Source organism: Simochromis diagramma, unplaced genomic scaffold (assembly GCF_900408965.1).
Source record: "Simochromis diagramma unplaced genomic scaffold, fSimDia1.1 OVJJ01000603.1, whole genome shotgun sequence".
In the NCBI taxonomy this organism is placed as follows: domain Eukaryota; kingdom Metazoa; phylum Chordata; class Actinopteri; order Cichliformes; family Cichlidae; genus Simochromis; species Simochromis diagramma.
The window spans coordinates 14,649,180-14,675,565 of NW_024387414.1; the positions used below are offsets into that span (position 1 = coordinate 14,649,180).

The window sequence follows — 26,386 nt, forward strand, 5'->3', positions numbered from 1 at the left end:
ATCTCAAGATGGCCTCCAGTCATCAGATCTCAATCCAATAGAGCACCTTTGAATCTATAAAAAGGTGCATTTACATCATGGATGTGCAGCTATATGAACCATAATCTTTGAGGAACATTTCCAGCAACTTGTTGAATCTATGCCGAGAGGTCCAGCCCAGTGCTAGCAAGGTCGGCCTAATGAAGCATGTGGTAAATAAATATAATACTAAGTGCACGGGTGGATTATTAACAGTTTTGTTTCTGCTGTATTTTATGTGCAGTGAGACTTTCACACCACACTGAGAAGAAACAAGTACACAGAACTAAACGTTGCAGGGTTAGTCCACTGATTCGCTTCCTTTACCCAGCACACAACCAGAGCAACACTATAACTCTGCATCACACCAAAAAACAGACAATCTGAAATCTGCATGATGTACGTTTAATTATTTAAATGAGCCAAACATTGCTATAAAATAACAAAGATGAGTCACAGTACATAAATATTCATTTTACTGTATTGCATAGTTAGATCAGAAGTTGTAAGGTTATATCATTGACAGACAGCTTGACATTTTGTTTGGTCGTTATTTAATTTTTTTCAATACAAACATATTATTGCCCACAGTATTTTTTTTAATTTACTTGTACCAATTTTGTCCACTTTGTCTAGCGCATTGCTGTACTTGGCAAACATAATCACAATATACTGACATAATATTGGAAGGGCAACACAGTTTAATCACACCACAATATAAAATAAACTAAAAGAATTTCTTAACAACAGTCTATGTGCAAATATTGCATTACTGGCACTGTTTCCTGCACATTCAAGTACCTGTCAATATTTTAATATTGACCAAGGATTTAGATACACACTTTTCATAAATACCCAGACAGATGAAAATATTATACTCCCCTCTACATCTATCCCAGTACTGTAGTTTTATTGATTTGGATGCAAGAGTTGAAGAAGAACAATAACAGGATTTACACAGATTTTTCAGTAAACTTAAAATGCATCTTATTCAAAGAGCTTTTTTTTAAATCTGTTTTATAGTGAGATGCAAAATCAGTAAACCTGATGGATTCAACTATAGTTCTGATAGCAAAAACAGCAATCTTACAAGCAGTTATATTAAAATTAAACAGCCGATCTTTAAAATCACTCCATCCTTTGATATTATTGTGTTAGGTCCCATTCTCACATGTTAATAATTCATTGTGCAATGACAAACAAAGTTTATTGGATCTGTTCTGACTGATTTCCCCTGTGCCATTTGGCCTCCCCTGCTGGATTATACCGGGAGGCAAAACAGCTGCTACATAATAGATAAAAAGTAAATTATTTCCTGTGATGGAAAGCTAAAGACATGGGATGTCTACAAGGACTGTGTGACAGTGTGTGCTATGATCATGACCAGAATGTACCGTGTTTAATGCACAGTGAAACCTGAGGAAAATGAACCACAGTGGAGGAAACAGCCCTGAGGTGGGAAAAAGCTTGCTAATGATGCCACTTTCGGCTTGTTGTTGCGTCTCTGCAGCTACATCTTCTTGTTTCTGACTACAGGTCTTCAGTTGTCAGGAATATTTCATTGTGTGCGGGGTTCTCCATAATGAAGTGGTCATCACCAGTGTCGTCCTGGATGACAGGGAAAAAGGTCAATCAGCATTTTCCAAAATACAGGAGTCTCTATGTTTTAAGCTTTGAGAAGATGCCGTGTCTGGATTAGCGTTATAGACAGTTAACAGGTTTCATTGAGACCACACTGGTGGAATCTTGGAATGGTTTGAGGCGCTAAATTCGTCGTCTGTGGCATAACTGTTGTAATTTGGCTTGACCTGACCTTAGCCTTGAACGTGACTGTGTCAGTAGCTGATAGGACTAATACTTTCTTGTATTGCTACTTTTACTTAAGTTAAAGGTCTGATTGCTTCAACCACATCTGCTGATGTTATTCTCCCCAGACGTTTCAATTCCGTCTCCAGTAAATGCTTTTAATGATCCACACTGCGCGCTGCAAATGCTCCCTCATGTTTACTGGTTTAGAAATGTTTTGTGTCCCAAATTGGCTATTAAGAGGTAACGGTCGTAAGGAAAGCTTTATGCCAAAAAGACAATTTAACAGAAATGGGCACTCGTCAGAACTCAGCGTCATGTACGATCATCAGATTTTTAAGATTTCTTTAGTATTAAAAAAAAAATTCAGTAATAGTTGTGAATATTACACAAATTACACATTTCTTATAAGTTTATATTATTTAGTTTAGTTTATACTTCTTTCATATATGTTTGTTCTACAAGTATTAATAACATTTTTCACAATGGTGCATTATTAAAAACGTGCATTACAGTTACATCCAGTTTCTCTCGTATAGTACTGATTATTACCTACTTTCACCTTTTTTAATAATTTATGAATCTGGTTTACATAAATACATTTTTTGTCACTTAATTAAGAAACAAAGTCATAAGACAACACGTTTGTGTGTCTACGAATGCCACATGCTTCTATAAATGCGAACCATTTTATTAATGATTAATAACTATTTTAAATATTTTGCAGTCTATAAAGAATTCATCATGGTTTAATAGCTTCTTTTCCCTGAAGGGACACAAAAGTAACTGAACTAACAAAAAGCAAGTAAAACCCAAAAGCTCTCAATTTTTATGTTGTTATGTTATTTTTAAATGTATCTATTTGTTGAAAATCATATGGAAACTAGTTAGTTATTTTCATTCAAGTATTAATTAATTATTGTGGCCCTGGTAAGTTTTGAACTGTTCCTAGCAAGTTGAAAACGTTTCATTTCATCGTAAATCGATTGAAATGTACAGAACGATTAAAACAAATACTTAATTGCTATATTGTGATTAAACCGTACTGTATGTGAAACCTGTTTAAACGTCAGCTGTGTTGGTCTGCACTATGTGAAGCTCCAGGCTTAATTTGAATACTTTAGTTTGTATTTAAAAAAAGAAAGGAAGACATTTTAATGTTTGTTGTCATGTCTGACAGCCTGATGTAGCTGCTATTATGTTTTTAGCGTTTGTGAAGTTTGGATTTGTGCAGTTATTCTTTCATTTATTTTGTTGTTTTAATCATGTTAAGTCGGCTGCAGTTTGATTTTCTTGCTTTACTGCCGGTATGTGTGGGGCCCGTGTGACGTAGTGGCCGAACATAATCAAGCCTCTTGATTATTTGTATGCTTTTGAGTGTAATTACTTACTTCGTCTTTCTCTTTGTAGTTTTTCTCTGAGCTGCGATAGGACACCACGTGGATCAGGGTGTAGACTCTGAAAACAAAAAGGCACAAGGATGAAACATGAGGGGAAAATGTGGGAAAATGAAAATGAAGAAATCGATGGATAACAGTGACAAGGACAAAGCCATTATAACTCTCCATAAAGACAGAACTCAAAGACTCCCTGTTCATGATTGCGGGGTGGGGGGGTGGGGGGGTTATTCAGTGCCAGATTAATAACTTTGATTAAATTTCTCTGCTTCTCAATCAAGCCTGCTGGATTGTCCTGCTTCATTTTCAAGGTCACTAAATTAGTCAAAAAGTACAACCTGTGAGGAAAAAAATAAAAGTTAAATGTGAAATGATGTGTTTACCTGTGATATAACATGGCCAGAAACTGCACAATCAGAAGAACAGCAAAAGACAACAGAAACATCAAAGTGAGAGGCTCCACCTGTCAGAAAAAGAGCAATAGAATGGATTACTCATTACATCAGATGTTACAGGAGTTCAAACAATTATTTAAAAAGAATCACAATCCTTCTTTAACTGCAGCACATGCATTTAGGAGTGTCTGTTGTGGGTCCCAACCTTGAGGAATTCATCACTTTTAGTTCCATTGGGATAATACTTTGGGATCCTGATGCTGATGACATCATTTCCAATGGCCTGCAAGAAGAAGGTAGCTACCACCCAGAGCACGTTTATGATGAAATACAGGAAGACGGCCTGTGGAGAGGTAAGAGAATTTAATATTTGATTTCATTTTGCCACATTTCAAGTGGATAATTGTTTTTAAAGGTTTCACTCCCAACCTGCAACCTGACGCATCAGAGTATTTTTTCATAATGATTTGGGGTCATTCATTTGTTATCATTGTCATCATCAGATTGCTGACCTTGTTTCTCAGTGACTTTAGTTCTCTGTTGACTTCCTCCTGATGTTCTTTAGAGTGAGTGATTGGTTTCAGGTAGCGCTCGATTAGTTTGTTCCAGAAGTCGTTCTCATTCTAAACACACAAAAATGCACACAGTTCAATAAAAAAAAAAAATTGATCACTTTTTTAACTGAATCGCACCATTTAGCAAATATAAATTTTAGTTTCCTTAGAAGATCAGAAATCTGCTAATGAATAACATTTCAGGGCGGTTGCTTTGTTCACTATACCTTAATTACTGAAAACGAACGGCAAAATTTAGAAACATTTACATCTACCGTGCATTGTGAAGTAGTAATACTGTGTTTAAATACTCATTTTAAATACAACTTTTTGTATCTACCTCTATCTCACAGACCCGACAGCTGAATAAACATCTTACCTCTTCTAGCTTTTGCACTTGTGGGGCAGCGAGTGTTTTCTCAATGGCTAGCTTTACTCTCTTTTCCAACTTCTCCATTCGATTGGTCTTAAGGGTTTGCCGTGCCTGAGACACAGAGAGAAGTCAGGTCAGTTATGTCTTTTCTGCAGCAGCAGTTTTCAGAAGATTAGAAACTCTGGAAATCAGGTTTCCCCTCAAATGAATTTCATTTTGTTTTAAAAGCAACATGTCATTATTTTATTTACACCAAAGTTGTCATCACCTGTCTGTTTAGTGCAAGTTGTAACTCCTCCAGCTGATAGTCTGACAGAACGTCTTCAGGCCCCACTGAATTGAGCTCTACGTTGAGTGTGTCTGTTAACATCAGCACCAAGTCTTCGCACACTTCATCGTAATCTTTGTTACGGAGTGCATATCTGAGGAGAACAAAAGCAGTTTAACTACACAACTGCAGCTTTTCCATCGGGGTAATTGTACAGCATCTTAAACGTAGTTTTAGTGTAAATGTTAATTATTCTTGTAAAAATGCCTGCAAGTGAACAACAAAAACATGCAAATACTTGGATGGTGTTTATTATTTACCGTATTTGTTCTTGTAGATTTCTCTTCATGTTGAAGTATGTCAGCTTTTTCAGAAATTCTTCCTTCACTGGGTGCACCCAGTCTGCATACACATGAAAACACACACACACAGATAGCATCATTACTCTGTTTTATATGCTACATAATGTGTAGTATATAATGATCCACAGCTACATGTATAGCTGGAAATTACAGTGTGGTGCACTCAGGACCTAAATGCATTTAGAGTGCTTCTCACCAGCGGCGGGAATCTCTGCCTCACGAATCATATAGTCATCATCATGATCACTGTCTTCTTCATCAGATGAACTCATGCTCCTGTTTTCAGCACCATCGTCACTGCACACAGCACACATGCACTTATTGTGAGCTTCTTAATTCCAGCGCACATCTCATTTTGTCCTTATAAACAGCTGTGTTCAGTATGAGACTTGAATGGAACTGTGTTATTTTCAAGGCCAGTAGTATATTGGATTTCTGGTAAAATAATTAATTAAATTCAATTTGATTTATATAGGGCCAGATCAGCCTGTGACCGAACAACATTAGAAATGACTGACCAAATAAAGGAGAAGAAACAACCACGACAACAACAACAAAACGCTACCTGCTACTGGAACCCAGGTCACTGCTCTTTGCTGCCTTCTTCCTCAAATCATCAACTAGAGGTCTTGCAATCTCTTCCTTGGCTTCTTCTTTCTTGGCGTCTTGTTTGGTGTGAGGCTCCAGCATTAAGGCTGGGTGTAGAGGTGTTTCGTTTTGGGTGATTGGATTGGCTGGGATGTGCTGTATAATCTGACCTGCGAGCTGCTGAAATATCAGACGCTCTGTTTCCTGGGTTATCTGTAAAGCAACAGAGTTCATTAATCCATTCATCCATCACCTGCTGTCAGGTATGTCGGGAACTGTCTGGTAACCATACCTGTATCTTCATGTCCCAGCAGCAGCATCTACAGGTTTTGTCACAGAGAAGATTGTGTAGTTTCTTCTGCTCTACACCTCCCCTAATGGACAGACAGATATGAGGATGCATGGTCACAAAGAGTGATTGATATGACAAGATTAAAAAAAAAATAAATTCCCTGCTGTCTTATTTGTTTTTGTTTCATGGATGAGTGTCAAATATGCAACAGGAAGTGGATGAACTAATGGATTTGGTCAGCTAAAAGTTCTGCACGACTATATATATACACTTTCAGGCTAAGACTTCTCTAAAGGCTCAGGCTTTTTTCTACTCTTCGATCCTTATGATGTCAAAGACAGGCGATATTCTTGATATGGTCATTTTAGGTCCAGAGCTCTGGCTGTAAGCACAGCAGCTCCTCCACCGACTGTTCAGATCTTATGAACTTTACACAGTAATGTTGCGTTTTGGGGAAATGCAACATTTCTGTTTGAGATTTGAATTTGTTATAATTTTCCATTCTTATTTTGATCCCTACAATATTATTGCTATTTCATGATAATTAATTAAACAAACAGTGGTCTAAAATAATGCATTACTTGTTGGTTTCCCTTGTGCCCCAGGACACATTGTTCATGTTAACCAGCGAGTAGATGGTCAAAAGGAGATATCCACTGGGGATGCAGATGAAATACATCAGACCATAGATAATCAAGACTGCAAGAAAAAAAAGGAAACAAAGCCAAAAAATGTCACATGACATAAAGCAACATCACACAAAAAATGTGAAATGATGCTTAGAACAATAACAATGAACATACAAAACTCCTCAGGGTGGAGTAAAGCTGTTATCAAGTACATGATTGCCATTGAAATCAAAAACAATCCAGTGGGGGTCAAGAAGGTTTGCTGAATCACCATGTCACCTAAAAGAGAAAAAGGCATTTGCACATTTAATGGACATTTATTTGAAAGATATGAGACTGCAACAACATACAGTCAAAAAACGATTCTACCCACCAATGATGGAAAAGAAGGACGCAGTCATGAGGAATGCATACAGAACACTCATGATGCCGGCAATGGTTATTTGGGTATTCGACTTGGTTAAAAAGCAAATGAGGATGTAGAACACGGGGGGAACGCACGCGACGACGATGGAGAGTGTACCAGTGAGTCTGAAGACGAACTGGAAAGCACCTGGAAGGAAAAGATGGAGGGGGAGGAGAGAAGGAGAAATAAATGACTGATGTAAAGTTATTAATGCACAAAAATTATTAATGCAGATGGGCTTGGCAAAGTGAATTTCCCTGTAGTTACCATTACAAGTTATTACTAAGTCTGCCTTCAGTTAAGCCAAGTGTTTAATGAAAACTGGTGGTTCACACTGTAGTTACCTGCATTAATGACTGCATTAAAGTTCAGATTAGAAATATTTGTTCCAGGTTTTGCTTTCAGGTTACATCTTTACAAACCACGAGAACTCAAATTTTTAAACTCACTTTACACAATTAATGTTTCATCCGTTTTTTCTTGTTCTTTTTACTGTTTTTGTGGATGCATAAAGGTATTCGCATGTGGAATAGTACAAATGTCGCAATTTTCTATAAAATTTTTTTTAGCACAAACATCTGCCCAGACTTGAATTTGGTAGGCACTGGTCAGAGGTCATTAGGACCTCAAACAGGCCACCAAGCCATAATTCAGAATAAATAAATACATAAGTTAATTATGGCAACATTTCCCAGGCAAGTTTAAACAAATGATAGAATAATAATATTTCACGTGCTAAACAGTGGATTGAAACAATGAAATCAGTGTGGTCTACCATACTACACAATGTGAACCCTAATAAGGAACTTTGTAAATGCCAGTTCTGGTAAGTGCGGTATAAAGAATTTGCATAAAATGACATGCAACAAAGATTATACCATACAGTAAAGATGTTAATGTGTGACATGCAGTGAACTGGATCAGAAGGATTTTAACAAGTCTTGTGCGTTTCCATTTGCCGGTGATAAAACTAAGTTTATTGACACCATAAAGAACAAGTAAGGCATCTGAATTTGGTTCAGTCAAATCTTTAAACAAGTTATTATACAGCTTACTTTATGGGAGCGGTCTCAAAATGAAACCACTATACCATATCTATTGTAGTTGTGTTTGCTCAGTTACTTTAGTTCTGTTTCCTTGTTGCAGAGTAGCATAATTTAAAGACAGTCACGGGTTTCTGAGAGAATCTGTAGGATTTACTTCCCTAATGGAACTTTTTATATATTTCAAAACCTAAAAAAGTGTTTGAAAGCTGAAAGGATAAGAGATAAACTGCAACTTAATGGCATGAATAATGGTGATAAATGTGTTAGAGTCATTAACTAGACTTAAACCTACTTGCTATCATGAGAGTCACAGAGGCAGGTCCCAGGATAGAAGATCCAACAGTGAACATCTGGTAGAAGACGTAAATCCCTGAGATGGACTCGTTTCTCTTCACTGTCTCTGGGCCACTAAGATTCACAACCACAAAAGAGTTAGTATAGCAGTAGAAGTGTTTGTAGGATTTATAGCCTACAAACATGACCAGGAAACCATCAAACTAAGAATGAAAAATTTTTCTCTTTTTTTTTTAATGTTTTAAGTAAAAAGCAGGATGGCTATAGAATGAAACCCTGCTATTATTAATAACATGTAACACTAGCCTGTGGAGAAGGTCCAGTGTATTAGCCAATGTTGAAGGTCCCCATCGTCTCCTCTGGTTGTAAAACTCTTCAAATTCCTGTGGTGAGTTGGTGTATGCATCTGAAGCAGCATTATACTCGACTCGCCAGCCTTGTTGCAATAGCAAAGTACACAGCCATCGATCCTCCCCTAGAAGAGCACACACGAGACACCAAGAGTTTAAATGTCAAAACACTAAGAGTACAAACTAGGCGAGGTAAAAAAGTCTACTGATCCTTTTGGTTGCGTTTACCAACCTTGATCATACTGCACATATTCTTGAGCTCTTTGTGCAGTTGTTGAGTATCTTTTTAAAACATGGTCATCCATCAAGGCCGACCCTCTGAACAGACTGAAGCATCCCGGACTGCACAGCACAGAACCAAACACATGCTCTGCTGTCTTCTGGAGCCAGTGACCTACTGCATACTCAAATTTCTGGTACCACACCATGGGACCTGGGATGGCAGAGAGGCAGATGAGAGGAGAGATGAAGCAAAGGAGGTTGAAGAATAATAGGCATTTGGAAAAAAGTACATGTAGTACGTTGTTTCTAAGTTAGTCCATCATATATACAGAGCTTAAAAGAACACTGCAGAAGCAAAAATCCCACTAAATGCTGATGTAGGGAATGTCAAGAACTAGAGTGGACCTATGAAATATACACGATTTCCAGTTTATCAAAAGGCTTTCTTTAAATGTTTATTTTTTAAATGAAATACATTTAATGATACATCAGTGGCAATACATATGAAATGCCCACTCACCCATGCCAGTAGGATGGATTCTACCACATGCTGCACCTACATTGTCATACATCCTCAACCTGTGAACACAAATATGTTTTATAAATTGACATGTTTGACAAGTAACAATAACTAAAATCGACACTTTCTAACTGGATGACTAAATAGCTGATAAAATGCGTATTTGTTGTATTTGTATTTGTTGTCTACAATAGCATCAGTGATTTATGGAGGAAAATGATGTAAATACTGAGCCATGACAGATTTTAAGAAGTTGACTGTTCTGCTGCTCACCTGTCTACAAGCAGAATCACAGCTTTAGGGTGGAAGTCAGTGTCTCCGTCAAGAGCAAGAATATACGTGTTGTCATCTGAGATGAACTTGCGTTTGTTGTCGTTGTCATACTGAGGCAACACGAAAGTCTCACTATCCAGAGAGACCAAACTGGCTCTGGAAAAGTTATTCAATTGCTAAAAAAAAAAAGATAGGTCATTGAAAAATTATAAGAAATTATACACAATGCCAAAATAAGTTGACTCGAACAGCTGAAAAGTCTTACTGGGATCTTTGAAGGGTTCTTCACAATGTAGCCTTTCCAGCCAAGCAGGTAATACATGTACATTATCTAAGAAAAAAGAAAAAAGCAGCAGTATTGAATGTTAAAATCCAAGAACAGCCTTTTGGAGACTCACTGTTTAATAGTCTAGATGACTTGACAGAGGTGATTTGTCAAATTAATTAAACTTTTATCACACAGGTAGAAAATACAGAATGATTATACCAGCAATACTAGTAAGCATGTTTTAAATTTTAACTAAGCATTTTCATACATTTACAATTAGAGTTGAACACACATTTAATTAACAGCACTTCCAATATGTCAGTATATTTACTACAGTCCAAATCATTATTAATAATTGCATGCAGCACAATAGAGCAACACAGTTTCTTATTTTGAAATACTGAACAGCACTGAAATGATTTCAGCCATTTATTTTCATGCCTAAGAGATATATATATCTATATATATCTATCTATATATACATATATATATATATATGTATATATCTATATATATATATAGATATAGATATAGATATATATATAAATATCTAGTTTTGGAGTTGTTGCTTTTCTATCCCATATTCAATAGTAAATAGTTTTTTGAGTAAAACATATATTTTTGACACATTTGAGTAATAATAATGAGTCTTGAAGAACCCGTCCCACTGTGTGAGGTTATAGAATAGTAGAATCAGACCGTACACATGATGGGTCCATTCAAGCTCATACAATTCCAATACATGAAAAAAGAAAACAAGTCTGCATGTTTGAGTGAGAGAACTTGGTTTTTAGTGTATTTCACAATCACATACACATAAATAGGGATATAGAGATTAGAAACTTTCACAGCTAATCTGTACCTGGGACCATCTTTTTTTGTTCCTGATGAGTAGTTTGTCTTTTAGGTGAACATAGAGCATGTTCCCTTCTGGCAGAACAAACATCAACCTGCCACCGTAGGGAGTCTCAATGATCGACACATCGTCAGGCTCTTTGTTGGTGAAGACCCTGAACGGAAGGATGTGTAGGTGATCAGTTTGAAAGATGGATAAAGAGAGACATGCAGATGTATACACATATATTTAACTGTGTGGTTATCTCACCTGTAAACTTCAATGACAACATGGATCAAGTCATTAACATAACTATTAACCAGCCTCTTGTTTGTGTCATCGTCAGTCATGAAGGCATCGTCCATTAAAATGTGACACTCAAAGTCAAAACAGTCCTTGTGATCTTCCTTTGGATCCCCTCGATAACGGTCCAGCCTGAAACAATAACAGATGACTGTATAACACAGCAAAAGCCTTTTGATTTAGGTCTTATTTTTAAGTGTGAACAGTCAGTGCACAGCAGGAAATAACAAGAATGACAGGAAAATGCATTTTTTAAATGTTAAGCAGCCCAAACACTTGGCATTTTAGGCCTTTGAATATATTAGGTCATAAGCTAATGAATTTGACCTTTTATTTACATTTTTAAGAACCACTTTACATCAGACTGAGAGGCTCTAAATGCCTCTCTGGTTAAAAATTTCACCTGTGTACTGACACCTGCCTGGTGCGAAATTAAACAGGTGGAGGTAAATCAAACCCATATTTTAATACGCTGTTATATTGCTCTTTAATGATATGTAAAAGAGAAATTAAACCCACGCTGTGTATGTGATACTAGTACATCTGGGGCTAGATGCTTTAAACTCAAACTCGTTATTTTCATCAGAATTATAAAGCCGTGCTTAAGCATGCTTGTTGTTAAATCTCAGTCACTGTGGATTTGTATGCAGCCTGATCTACTTTATGTCTGTATGTGCAGATAAAAAATTATATAATGATAAGAAATGTGATAAGAAGTTCTCATCATAGTGACTGGGGTATGCACATGCATGTTTTTGTGCCTACACTTATTTATTTGTCTGGCCCCTGATGTCTTCAGAGGTACTGGCTCTAACCTGAACATGGAGGTGAGAATCTTCAGCATCTCGTCGTAGGTCTCATGCCACATGGTGGCGCACAGATAGATCACACACTTCTGCATTTCATCATGGCTGTTAAGGAGAGGAGAAGTTGTAGCAGAATTTTTAAACATTTCATGCTGTGAACACGCACATCTTAGAAGCATCTGCTATGGAGGCTCATTAATGTTACACACCCATTGTGGAAATGGCTTCATAAAATGTGCCACATGTGCAGCTGCAGTGAATTTGGGGATGCAAATAAGCGAGTTTCCAATTTTGTTGAGGTCGTAGATGAACATCAATTGTTTTTGGGTCATGTCTGTGTGTATGTCTTTACACTGAGACGTGCTCTGCTAGCGACACACAGTTTGCATGAATTCAACTTCAAATGCATTTTTTTCTACCTATACTTCAAATAAATTATTCACTGCATAATTGCATACTGCATTTCCTGTTGAAGAAATGTCTGTGCCTCTACTGCATTTGAAAAGTTATCACCCATTATGATTGATTTTTTTTTTTTTTAGGTTAATTTATGACCACACTGAAATAATGTTCAACAGGGAAGCTATTCTCAGATCACACTGACCTTTCTTGGGTTTTGGCTTTTGGAACCTTCATCTTGGTGTTGAGTAGCAGAGACAGGTCAATGAAAGCAGATTCATACAATCGACGAACAAAGAGCTGAGATGTTCTTTCTATACGCTGGACCTAATGGAAGGTGAACCACAAAGCTATTTAAGTGTATGTCATTTTTTTTAAAAATCAGATCTCAAAAACAATATGCTTTAATATGTTGTGGTGTGGCTTTTCTGGGAGTTTAACTAAAGCTTCCAAATAAAGAAATGACTGAATTCATTTAAAGCATACATCTTCTCATAGCCAATTGAGTGAAAGTGTGTGCATATGCGCTGTGTTTTTCCTGATACCTTGATCTTCCATACGTAGTAGGTACATGTGACGAGGCCTGACCACATGCACACTCCCTCCAATGCCAGCATGGCAAAAGGCCATTGAAAGTAGTGGCTGTCAATCAAATGGTAAATAAATATTTTGAGTGAAGTGTGCAAAGATAAGAAATACAGAAGATATCTGTACTTAATATATTGCTATAGGACATGGCAGATGAGGTTGGACAATAAATACTTCCATTTTATTCACATTAAAAAAAATTATAAATGACCAGGCTGCTTGAAGTGTAAGAAGAATTACAAACACACCTGTTTAGTGAAGTCCGACACATGCTCCTAGTAAGCTCGAGTAAGACCGCAGACGTGTTTTTGGAGTTCAGATAGAGCAACTTGTCACAAAATTCTGCAATAAAACAAACATTTTTTTTTTTTTAGCTTTATTACATGTAGTTTAAATAACTAATTTATTTATAATTATAAAAATTTATACATATAAATGATACAGTGCATCAGAGGAGTCATGGCGTATTTTTTCAAAGTGTATTTTCATGATGAAAATATTGAGCTACTTAAGTGGAAACAACGTTAAAATTCCTGGAAACTCCCCTGTGCTGAAGCTACTCATTAAACAATTCAAAACTGAATGCAAAACTTATTGCAAGTGAATTTTCAATTTGTCTTGACCTAAAAAAAAAAGAATAAAGAAAAAGGAAAAACTCACCTATGATGCTTTCTGCTTTTGTCCCATTATCCAGTTTCCATCCCAGTGTAAAAAACAGCACTATTCCCAGCAGTAGCATCGCAGGTCCAGTGCAACATAGAGGAAGGGCAAAACTCATCCTGACAGAATGAATCTTACAGGCCACCACTCCAAACCAGTGGCAGGCTGCTGAGCAGAAGGCCTGAGACAGAAGATGAGGGCAATATTTATTAAGCCTAATTTACAGTCATAAGGACAAAATTAAGATTGTAAAGTACTTAATTTACACGTTAGACCATCCTACCACCATTAAAATATGTTTCTGAACCAATTCTTTGTGGAAAAGTAAGAAAGAAGTGCAAAAAAGTGCTTTACACTTCAAAACTCAGATCATAATTGGAACATGTGATCATTATCATGCCTCGGGCAAGTAAGTAGTGGATACAGAGACCCCTGACTGATTAAACCTGCGGCTGCTAAAGAGTCTGTGTGAATGAGATTTGATTGGTTCAAGTAAGTTTTGTCTTATTAAGTAATTAATCTAGACTAAACCTGCTGAGAGCCATAAAAAGAAAATGATCAAATGCAATAATGGGGAAAAAGTGCTTTTTGCTAAATCACCATCAGACACAGTTTTGTCTGCTACATGCAGTGATAAATCAGATTCTACATTTATGGCATCTAGTCTTCCTACAGTAATTTTAATACATGTTGCATGCTCTCTTCCTTCTACTTACTTGTAAGAAAAACAACACTAGTCCTATTTTCAGGAGTTCTCCGTCACGCAGGATAAAATTGTCCCATATGATGGTTTTCGCAATTAGCTTGTGGTAGATCAGGTATACGGCCCCTAGAACAGACAAAAACAATTTTACATGCCACATTTAAAAATGCACCCCTCTTTCACTCAAATGATTTAGTTCACAATGAAACTATTTTTTATGACTGTTCTTTGTTTGTGGTCAAGTAAATATTGTTATGGTATAGAAATACATTGATTTAAAAAAATACTGTAAATAATAAGAGTGGTAACGTTTTAAATTCCTGCAGTGATAGAAGAAACAATTTAATCTGCAACGTGTACAGAGATACGGTACAGATAACATAAATCTGTACTGTTCTGTAGATTGGGTCATCTACCAATCGGAAGCTTGCGTTTAACTATCCGTAGGCAAGATACTGAACCCTGACCCCTGATTTGGGTGTAACTGGGTCAGAAGCTTGCAGTGCTTAGTTACAGTAGAAAAAACACTTTATAAAAATCAGCCCATGTATCTGAACATTTGCAATAATAATTTTATAAGTTAAGAAATACATTGGATTTTAAATAAATAAAAATAAAAGAGAACATATTAATAGTGGTTTATTGTGCAGAATAGAAAACCTAGATTTACTAATACTGAAAACAACAACTGAAGAATTCATCACAGCTGGAGAACATCCTCTGCAATCCATCTGCACCCCTGACATCACAGAAATCTGTTTGTTCTCCAGTGCGAATGTGGGAAATTAGATTTTTCATCACGCGTCCAGTGCAGAGCGGGTGTAATTGTGCCAGCATGTTTTTTTTTCCTCCTCTCCATTCATTGCGTCAATACAGACATTGATGGCAAATAATTACCTATCACTAATATCCTCAGAATGCTGCTGATGACAAACACAAAGTCTCTGAAACCATCCAGTTGTGACAACGTATCCTGTGGGGTAAGAGAGGAAAAAAGATCCTCAGTGATCGTGTAAAAAAAAAAAAAGTTTCCTTATCATAAACATACAGACTTGGAAGAATGCAAGCTAGCTGAAGCTCCACTATAGAAAAACAGCGTACCTGCATGCGGTTGGTTGCTTGTAGTGAATTTTCCCACCAGCACAAAGAGACAAGGAGGGAAGAGAAAATTCCAAGTGCCACGTAGATATAGCAGTCAGAACCCTGTCTGTCCACATATGACGTTACACGGACATAGTAGTCAATTCCCAGCATGCAGTAACCTGTTGGTCAAGTTAGTCAGTTAATAAATGCATATCTAAACTTTCTCTTATATCAGTAGATACAGTGTATATGGGATACGCGGTATCCACTGTCTATCCAAATGTCCTAAAAACACACCTATCACTCACATTTTCAGCTCCATAATATTATTCTTGGACTCTGCATTACAAAATAATCCCTATTTATCTCATTCTGAGGTACCTTCTCTCTCTTTTTTCCGAATACTTGAAACTTTGGCAAAGTTTAATATAAGTTTGCCAATATTTATACATTTTTTATACACCATATTTTTTTTAAATCAATCATGGAACTTGGAGCTTGCAAGCTTGGTGCTAGATTTGAATCTTAAGCATCAAAACTTGACAGAGTTGTTGTTTTGGCAGTTAAGACGTTTTACATCATTTATATGAGGCAGTTGTTGTAATGAGGGTGACAGAATTACTGTGTCAGAATTGGATAAACAAGACAACAATGGAAAGATAGTTTAAAAGAGCTGACAGACAATTAGTAGCAGTCAAAGCCTGAAAACACAAACCTTGATTGAGAAGTGTTCAAACAATTGGGAGAAACGGAGAAAAATGAGTGACGTACAGAACTAAGAAAATAACTGTCGACTCTACTGCTTTCTGCTTCATTCATTCCCTACCCCTAATTTGTGAGCAGGTAAGGTTTGCCAACATGGCTGTTAAACCTCCTACTATACCTGCTGTGAGCTAATTATCATAAAATGTAATTAAGGATTATATTATATTTAATTTTTGTAGAGCGGCTCTCGGTTTTTTGTTTTTTCACCACACCGAATCTATGAATGTTCAGGGGACAAAGCTAAAAAGAAAGCCAGGGAAACAAACTTGCACATAGAAGCTAATTTAAAAGGAGTTACCAATAGAGGTGAGTATGAGGGAGCAGATTGGGAACACAATTTTCCAGTTATCTCGTTGTAGTCTGAATATTATCTGCATAATTGCAGACACAATGCAGACTCCTCCACCGATGAAGAGATTAGTCAGGACGTCAAACTGAGGCATAACCACCAGCACGAGGACTGAAGTACCGAGAGAGACCAGGACCTCAATGAAGCAAATCTGGAAAAGATACAAAACCAGAAAGATGTCCTCACTTATGCAGTGTTTCTATTGGTTTTGGACATGGAAATAGAAGCCATTAAAAATACTTTATATTCACCATTAATTTGTATCATTACCATCAAATGTACATTTTACTTTTTTTTCTTTTCTGTCTTTTGACCTAAATAAACCTTTCTGTTATCGTCTGTATAATTCTTAAAGAAATGGCAATAAATACACAAACAAGAACAACATAAATAAGAATAAGACAAAATTCTCTTTATAGCATTTTGTTGAAAATACTATTAGAAGATAAACTCATGATTAATTAACTGCGCCCAATGGGACCTACTTTGTGCAAAAGATTAACAAAAAAAACATTATTACTAAGTTTGTCTGTAACGATTTGAAATTTTACATTTTTCTGCTGTCTAGTTATAGGTACATAAACTAAAAATATGTAGAAAAACATACAGATGCCATAATCTTCATTTTGGGTGGTACAAAGCTCTTGAAGGAACATCGCCACAGTGATTTCAAAAAGACCAGGACGTTGGGGAAGACTAGGCAGAACATCATCATCAGCATGTAGAACTGTTTTTCCTTTGGGGTGCGCCGGGACATTGGACTGGACAATGCTGACAACACTAGCAGGGAGCCCTGAAAGGATATATGATCATTGTGTGTTAAGAAAATTCTATTTCCAGGAATAGGAACTAGATGGGGAATCCCAGTAAGGAGAGTGCTGGGTACAAAGGCATTCAGTACTGTAAACTCTGTCCTCTCATAAACAGCATGAATCTTCTTCGTGTTACTTTATGATCAGGCAGGCAGAGACAGATAAGCTTGTTGTCACATGATTTGTACTTTTCACATGATGAGTTCTTTGCTGAAATGCCTGAAAGAGTTTTTTTAGACATACAAAACATAAATTGATTTGCAGAGTGCGCTCTGATGGATAAACTATGCAACCTGAATTGGGAAATTTCTAATATAATATATCAGTCAGACTCTAATACAATACATGGTGGTCTTATTTTCCATTTATAGAACACAGTACAGACTCAGAGTTTAAGAAAGCAATACTACTGTTCAGTGGTGATCAAATTAATCAAAATAATCCAAAGCACTTTCAAGAAAAAAACAAAAAACACTAAAACAACAACAAAGCCATAGATGCAGATTTTTAAGTGTCTGTCTATGAAAGAAAATACTAGAATCTGAGGAGTTGGAGGCAATTTTGCTGTGTCCAAAGTCAGCATTTGTTAGCCAGAGCTTGGACTTCAGCCTCAGTGGTAACCAGATGAATAACTTCACAGAGGGAAAAAGATAAACTCACAAATGGTCCTACCTTTGCAACAACAGCAGTGGTCAAGACAGCTAACCCCACCAAAACAGCCACTAGATGTTGAGCCAGCTGGAAACATCTTCTCTTTTGTTCCTTCTCAGCTCCTGCGGGGTTCAGCTGGAATGGATCCCATGTATCCCTGGAAAATAGATATTGGTTGACTATAAAAACAGAAAACTAGAACGACTGTTTAATAATGTACTAAAACAATGGTTACCTAATAATCTATTAAAGTCAGTTGAAGGATGACAGAAAATTAATAATAGAGTAGAAATATCTTTTAGTTTCATCTATGTGAAAGAGAAAACACTGAGCTGTCTCAGTTTACTGATATTAAACTACAGCGCAGTGCCCTTCCTGATTTTTTTTGTCTTTTGTGTGTGCATATTTTCTTTATCCTCAAAAGTTTCAGATCGTCATAAAAAAAAACATAGACAAAGACAACCCTAGTAAATAAAAAATGCTGTTTTTAAACGATGATTTCGTTTATTTATCAGTTATCATTAGGGCTGTGTGATGTGACAAAAATCTCATATCCCGATATAAGACATTTATCGTCCTGACAACGATATAAATCACAAAAATGTAAGATTTTCTGTAAATTCTGTGAATCTTGGGCAATTCGACTTGCGTGAACTTTTTCCAGCCGGGCGTCCTTTACCTGGAGTCGAGTGTTTTAACCGATGCATGAAACTATACATTTTTAGACATAAGTTGTAATGGCCACCATTTTCTTTCAAAGTTTGAGTCTAAGATTTATTTTTTAGCACCTGACGGCTCTTTTTTTTCTTCTCATCCGTAAACTCTCTGCATACTCTTTCACGTGATTCAGTTTATTTTGAAAAGTCTCAACAGGATCTTGAGCTTTATTGTGAAAGGTTTATGTAGAAAACAAATAAGCGGACAGCGGAGCCACGCGATGGTTTTATTGTCGTTGTTGCTATCGACAACACGTAAAAACAGGCGCTTGACCGTCAGTAGTGTGGTTATATTAAATATAAGAGAAAGAGAGAACTCATGGAAAATAATATAGCCACTACAGTGACAATCAAAACGATGAAAAAATATTGCTGTAAACAGTTTATTTTATGACACCACGAAACAAACGATAGCGTAAAATGAAACGATAGATGATTTTATATCGTCATCCGATATATATCGGTATATCAAACAGCCCTAGTTATCATTTCATTTATTAAGGGAAAAAGTTCTCCAAACCAACTTAACCCTATCTGAGAAAAGTAATTGTCCACTAAACCTAACAACTGGTTACGCCACAGTTGGCAGCAAGTGCTGCAATCAAGCATTTGCAACAACTGGCACTGAGTCTTTCTCGTTGCTATGGAGGTATTTTGTCCTATTTGTCTCTGCCGAATTGTATTAATTCAGCCTACATTTTTAAAACATTAATGGCCTTTTTAAATTCATGCCAAAAAATCTAAGTAGGATTTAGGTTCATACTTTGACTAGGGCACACCAAGACCTTCTTTGGGCTACTCAGTGATGGACTTGGTGGTGTGGTTTCTGATCTTTGCCCTGTTGCATAACCCAAGTGAACTTGAGCTTCATGGCATAAACTGAGGGCCAGACACTCTACGTCAGAAAGTTCTGGTAGAGAGCAGGATTCACCCATTAGGGCTGGATCAGGTGACCCTGAATCCTCCCTTAGTTTTGCTGCAATAAGTGTAGGCTCCTGGGGGATTCCCATGATAAGTTTTTCCTTTTCAGTCACCTTTCTCACTCAACATGTGTTAATAGACCTCTCTGCATTGAATCATACTTGTTATTAATCCCTGTCTCTCTTCCACAGCATGTCTTTTATCCTGTCTTCCTTCTCTCACCCCAACCGGTCGCAGCAGATGGCCGCCCCTCCCTGAGCCTGTTTGTTGTTTTAAATGTTGTACTGGATTCATGAGTTGTCCATGTGCTCTTGAAGTAATTTTGGTGGGCCTGCCACTCTTGTTCTAAATTTTCTCCTTTTGTGAATAATAACTGTTATTGTGGTTCATGGGAATCCATGGCTTTGTAACCCTTGCCAGACCGATAGATGTCAGAGACTTTGTCACACAGGTTCTGTTTATGTGACTTCTTGATTCCACAGGTCTGTCAGTAATCAAGGCTGCCTGGCAGGGCTAATCAAACTGAACTCAGGTTTCCCAAAAATGTGGTTAATCACAGTTAATTACTTTAACTAATATTGTTGCTCAACTTTAAAATTATAAATAATTTAGCCCCTCGTTATCTTGTTGATCTTCTTAGTCTATATGTCCCTGGGCTCGCCCTCAGGTCTTCAGCCCAATTACTCCCGGCTCAGCCTAGCTCTAGGCTTAAATCTAGGGGTGACCGTGCTTTTGCCCTGGTTGCACCGAATCTGTGGCACAACCTTCCTATCGCTTTCCGTGCGTCAGACTCTGTTTTATCTTTTAAATCCCATTTAAAAACTCATTTATTCGACATAGCTTTTCCATCTAGTTAGTGTCCCTATTTTATATTTGGTTCAATTTCTTATTTATGTACTTTATCTTTTAGCTATATCTGTTCTTAGTACTTTGTTCTTATATTCCCTTCTATTGACGTATAATTAGTGCCCTTAACCTGATGACATATGTGGTACTTTATTAATAGTCTTTTATTTAATGTCTTAATTTTCCTGTTTTTATTGTAAAGCACTTTGGTGTACCGCTGGTCTTTTAAATGTGCTATACAAATAAAGTTGTATTGTATTGTATTTAATTATCTTCCTGATTCCTGAAAAACAGGAAGGGGGCGAGGTTTTCACAGCACTGTTTCTTATCATGATACTTTAACATTTGTATGGTCATGTTTACACAAAGACAATAATTTATGACTACATTTATTAGGTGCAAATTGACTGCAGGGACGTTTTTAAATGAACATGTGATAAACCATGGGTGCATAGTCTATGGATGAGCCTGTAACAAGGAATTAAGTGAAGAGTTTTACATTTTATACCTCAAACTATTGCTGATTGTGATCATGGTCTGTTGGGTGTTGGTTACAGCACAAAATGAAGAATCCTCTGTTATCTACAAATCTGCCAAAGCCCTCAGTTCATCGCAAAGGTCAGAGTACAGTTTTTATTGAACAGTATTCTTTCAACAGTGCGCTACATCTCTCTCTCTTTTTACCCATTTTTGGGGGGTCTGTGTTTATTTTTGTCAGTGTTTGTCACTTGTCAGTGTGAAATATAGCGAAAGCTTTTAGCATGAAAGGCACAGTGTATGGTTTTGGTGCTTCCAGATTAGAATGTGACTGGCACGCAAACAGGCATCTAAGCTAAGAGATTCTCAAGCAACCCTTTGGCCATAATTACACTCGATATCTTTGTTTCCTGGCACATTAAACGTCACCATCTCTGCCACCCCGATGATTAATACAGAGTGCAGAATAATTATCAGGGTGTGGGCTTTTTACCTTGAGATTATGCTACACTGTGATCTCTGGCTTTGCCATAGCAACTGAAATGCTGTTAAGTCAAGGTGTAGTACAAAATGGATTGATGCTGGCAGAAGGTTGTTATATAAGGACTAATGATATTACACTATTGCTGTTATTATTATTATTATTATTATATCATTATTATTATTATTATTATGTGACGCTTGATAACTATTGGATTTTTAGGATAAATGACAGTGGCAGTTTTTAGGAAGTAAAAAAATCTGATATCGATATACTGGATAATCAGGGATAATCTAACTTTTTAAAAGCAGCGAGGAAACAAAAGTCTGCAGTCTTTAGCTTTTCCCGCAATGGCAAGTGACGAGCAGAAAAGCTACTTATTTTTTTGTGTATTTATGAAACTAGTGAGTCTTCATTAGACACGATATTGATGGAAGAAATTTAACTTTTCAGATGTTTCTACCCAAAGCTCACTAGGATACGCCACCGCGGCCCCCTATGGTGAAAACTATTCGAAAAAGATTTCTTGCTTTCTGGAGAGGTATTTAAAAAAATAGCTCTCAGCTCCTTTGCTCTGTGACGTCAGTAAATCATTTCCTTATGAGTTTATGGAGGAACTTGATTCAAGTTCTTTTTGTAAATTATCCCTAACCCTATAAAAAAAGGGGCATTATCCAAAGCTTTGTCGATCACAGGTTGTTAGTCAAAAACAAAAACACCAAGATAGTAACAGTCGAAAGACGCAGCTCGAAGCCTTGGTAATCCAGTCAGTGAGGTAGATTTATATGAAGAGCAATTTGTGCTGAAAAGACCAGCAAAATCAGGAAAGGACTTCAGTTCCCCAGACTCAAAAAGTTTTTACAAGAATGACTCACTATGACAACAAACTTCAGATTAGAATATTTACTTATCACACTGTATGATTATCTGCAGGCTGTAATCACCCAGACTCAAACAAACCAGATTCAACTTGGCTCCATCACATCATAATGTCATAACTGTCATAAGGCGTACCCCTGTTTAAGAGTGCACTCGATTACATGGCCCATTAAAGCTCAAAAATCTTTTATTTCAGTAAGGTTTTTTTTCCCATAAAAAATTAAAACTGTCACACAGTTTGGCTGCCATATGTTAGGAGTTTGGAAACTGGTGCACTGGCTCACTTTGCTGTGACCTTCTAGTCAAGTTATATTACTCTCTAAAGTTGCGTAACATTTAATAAATTGGGAAACAATTAACTGCAATGATTTATATAAAAGTAGTTAATATTTAAAAAGTTTATAGACACCACTCCTAGCTTTAGTTTAGTTTAGTGGAAGTTTAGAGGCTTTCAAATCAAAAGTTGCTGATAAAATATTGTTTTATTTTTCTTTACAACTTCATAATCACAACAAGGGTGGTGTAAAAAAGCTAAACTCAGAGACAGTGTCATAATTTTTGTGTCAGATATACCTACATGGAGAATTTAATTACAACTTCAGCGTGTATTTAACATTTGAAATGGAGGCCCTAACAGCAGGCAGTAACAGTGGAGATGATATCAGCTACAGCAATAAAGCGAAGCACAGCAGTGCACAGAACAAATTAACTGTTTTCTTGGCTGTGAATTATATCAAATGGAAACCTGGTAACACAATACTTTATGGTGAAAAATAATATCTATATATATATATATGTAATATCCATTACCAACACATATCTCACCAACAATTAACCTCCTAACAATGATGAAGAGGTTAATAAAACTGGATAGCGTATCCAGGGACAGGAAATTGAATCGCTGCCTGGTTCAAAGCGGCATGTGGTGTTGAATGTATTTCTGTCTCATTCTCAGCGCAGCAAATAGGAAACAACTTTAAAGCTGCCGTGATGACATGAAACACGTTCCTGCTGCAGCTTGGTCAGTTAAAGAATAACATGTGCTGTCCCTGATTTAGGAAATAAATTCACTAACTGTCTGACTTCAGTAAGTTCCTGTGGTAGAAATAAATCAGAGGCAATGTTTTTACAGTGAACATAGACTAAAACCAAAAAGCTTACGTTACTCACGATTCCGAAATTTCGATAATAAGGGAAGGAGAAAATGCAAAGATACAGCGCTAAAGAAATTTATTAGACCACAGATGCCACAGATATCCTAAATTAACAGTACTGCTAATTACTAAACACATTTTTAATGTTTCTGTAAAGGTTAATTCACCACTATCTACAAGCTCTGCAATCAAAATGATATTTTTAAAGCACATTATTATTTTTTTGATTAAAAGGCCAAATTACAGTCATTTCCTTCCATTCCTGACTAGAAAATTAGTTTTAGTGGTTAAATGTTATACTGAATTAATTTCCGACTTCTCAGAGAAGTCCAGCGAGCTATTTGGTAATACAACATGAATTTCGTTTTTTATGGCTTAATAAATAACAATACAATCTTTCATTTTAAACAAGTTTTTGAGATGTTTCTAAAATATTTGTGTTCTTGTTTTTATGTCACCCTATCAATACAGATGTTACTTTTGATTTAATCAAGTGAAATTGTTTCTTTTTTTTAAATTCATATTTTCCTTCTTTTTTTCCTCCCACCGCAAGTTATCATGCTTCCACAGCACACAGCCAGTTTTATTAAACACCGCATGGGTCACAAAGCATAAAAGACCCAGAGGAGAAGATGGATTTCTACTGCCTAGAAAGAAAGTGTCTGCAAGACCGCTTTCTTCCTCCATTGTATGTATTTGATCAAGCAGGTTAATTAAGATCAAAGCATGGTTGGTGGACTCGTGGCCTGTCACTCATATAAATGTGATTTCCATATTTAAATTCCTCTCATGTCACATATTATGCTCAGTTTCACATCTGTGCCATTAGTTAAAGCAGAAATGAAACCACATAACCTTTATGATGCAACACACACTCTTGAAGATTTTTTACCTGTGCCTTCCTTCTCTTTTCTTTCCTCTTTCTCTCAGATCCTCCATTCTTCTTGTTTACTCCACTGCATCAACCAGGAACCTAAAATAGATCGTTTAAAGATAGTTAAAAAAAACTGGCTTTATAGCACGCATTTTAAATTAAACCATGTTCAGGACATAGACAAAAAAAAATCTTTAAACAATATCGGCATTGACTTAATCGACACATATTTAAATGTAAAACATAGAGATTCTCTACCTTGATAACTGCCCTATGATTAAATCTTTTCTTAAGTGTCCAACTATCCACCCTGCTGAAGCTCTTGAAAAAGTCTGCCTTCAGTGTCAACCCAAAATAAAAAATAAAATACAAAATCAAACACCAGCTACTGTTTTAAAATGAAGTAAAACATCAATAAAATGATGTGAAATGCCAAATCAAGACTCCACACAGGTGTAAAATTCAATTTAGAAATGCCTATGCTAATAATTGGCCTGACCCAGCTGCCTCGCTCCGTTGGTCTGTCAGGGAGTTTGTCCTTTGTACATCTGATTTATTTTGTGCCTTATCACAGTTTATGAAAGTGACACCCATATAGACAGTAAGGCACAACCCCCGCATGTATGTGCTCTGATGATCATAGTTTATGAAAGCTATGGAAACCAGGAAGTTTGTGTGGATTTCACAGGAGACGATACTTAACCACGACCAAAGGTTGCTGTAATCACTCATCATGAGTAAGCTAAACAAACTAGGAATTTGTTCCTGCTTGTGCGGGTGATGGAAAGGGCTCAAAGCTAGTCACTGATCAGAAATTTCTGGTTATCTATCCACTTCTTTATGAGGGGCGGTAAAGTGGTACAAGGTACAAGTGGTACGCACAAATGTGGACTCTAGCCTGCTTATACTTCTCGTACAGCTGCTTTTGGATCACTGTTTGTGTACACACCCTTTGTGCCTTAAGTAACTGTTACACTGATAATGACTAAAGTTAACCCTGGGCGATAACAATGCTTCACAGAGGGGCACTAATATGTTAGAGGGTCTCATCTACATGAGATGAACAAGTAATTCCTCTCAGTACAGCTAAATGTCATCACTGGGATATGACTCCAAGATGTCGGCTATAGTATTTTTGGAATGAGTTTTGTGTACTTATTAGAGGTAAACCTGAATATTTGGTCTGCTGTCAATCCTTTTACTGAAAGCAGAGATCATGTACATAATTTATGTCGGTTCATCCCATCGTTGCCAATCTACTATTTTTTAAATGACCTGACAGAAAATCTGCCAGTAAAAAAAAGTAAAGTCATATGTTGCTACCACCAAGGCTGTATATGAAAGATGTCTACAACTACGCTGAAACCTATTATTTTGATGATTTGAAATGTAATCACTTTTCTTTGGAGTGTGATATTTTCATACTTAGAACCTGCTAATGGGTCCTATGTAACTGCATGAAAATAAAAAGAAAATATCAGAATTTCACTCAACAAATACGGACTTTTTGGACTGATTGTCTGTCAAAGCAGGCCGTACCATCAGTCAGGGCATGCTTTTTTGTCTCACAATAAAAATGCCTCAAAAAGGCACCAATAGCAGAAATAGGTGTAGGTGTCCAGTTAAGTGACTACGTTTATTGAGGTGAGTGATGGCTAAAACTTCAAAATCCAAAGAGCTGAGTTATCTAAAAAAAGTCACTACCCTATGGGAATTATGAAATAGGAATCAGCTATATAAATTTACTTATCAGTATCCTGCGTTTAAAATGAGAGCATCTGCGAACTGAGCTGGATGTGGATCAAGCTACAAGTGGCTGTTTGAGGAACTGCAGCTGTTGGTGCCTCCGTGTTTCTGTTTATTACTATTTTTTATTATTTTAAGGTTAAATCCCCGTTGACTGTTACTGCAGCGAAAACTATTCTTCCTGAGGTGCACAGATGAAAAAAAGTACAGAACATTCCAACTCAAACTACGGACAAAGTGAATAAAAGAACACGATGAAACTCAAAAAGCGGTTTCA

The 26,386-nt window shown here is 36.7% G+C and overlaps 1 protein-coding gene across 1 annotated transcript; it reads right to left on the reverse strand.

Annotated features, from left to right (window-relative positions):
* Positions 1-420: 420 nt before the first annotated feature.
* On the reverse strand, positions 421-24,954 carry chs1 (chitin synthase 1). Its single transcript, XM_040011256.1, has 35 exons — positions 24,622-24,954; positions 24,382-24,462; positions 18,037-18,172; positions 17,160-17,345; positions 16,502-16,703; positions 15,457-15,617; positions 15,253-15,328; positions 14,369-14,481; positions 13,653-13,833; positions 13,241-13,334; positions 12,950-13,046; positions 12,610-12,731; positions 12,015-12,110; positions 11,167-11,331; positions 10,924-11,071; positions 10,059-10,124; positions 9,794-9,969; positions 9,521-9,579; positions 9,011-9,211; positions 8,735-8,903; positions 8,427-8,542; positions 7,056-7,235; positions 6,857-6,961; positions 6,635-6,752; positions 6,054-6,135; positions 5,739-5,974; positions 5,370-5,470; positions 5,132-5,213; positions 4,812-4,965; positions 4,550-4,654; positions 4,129-4,239; positions 3,822-3,959; positions 3,605-3,684; positions 3,216-3,282; positions 421-1,626 (listed from the first exon to the last, which is right to left on the reverse strand). Exons 2-35 carry the CDS (start codon positions 24,426-24,428, stop codon positions 1,549-1,551), a joined length of 4,248 nt encoding a protein of 1,415 aa, XP_039867190.1. The 5' UTR covers positions 24,429-24,462; positions 24,622-24,954; the 3' UTR covers positions 421-1,548.
* Between the last annotated feature and the right edge of the window lie 1,432 nt (positions 24,955-26,386).

Excerpts from the sequence above, each read along its gene's own strand:
- chs1 (XM_040011256.1), bottom strand. The coding sequence starts at position 24,428 with ATGGAGGATCTGAGAGAAAGAGGAAAGAAAAGAGAAGGAAGGCACAG. Across the intron at positions 10,125-10,923 it reads ACAAAAAAAGATGGTCCCAG|ATAATGTACATGTATTACCT; the intron begins GTACAGATTAGC and ends CTTTTTTCTTAG. Across the intron at positions 8,904-9,010 it reads ATATGTGCAGTATGATCAAG|GGGAGGATCGATGGCTGTGT; the intron begins GTTGGTAAACGC and ends GTGCTCTTCTAG.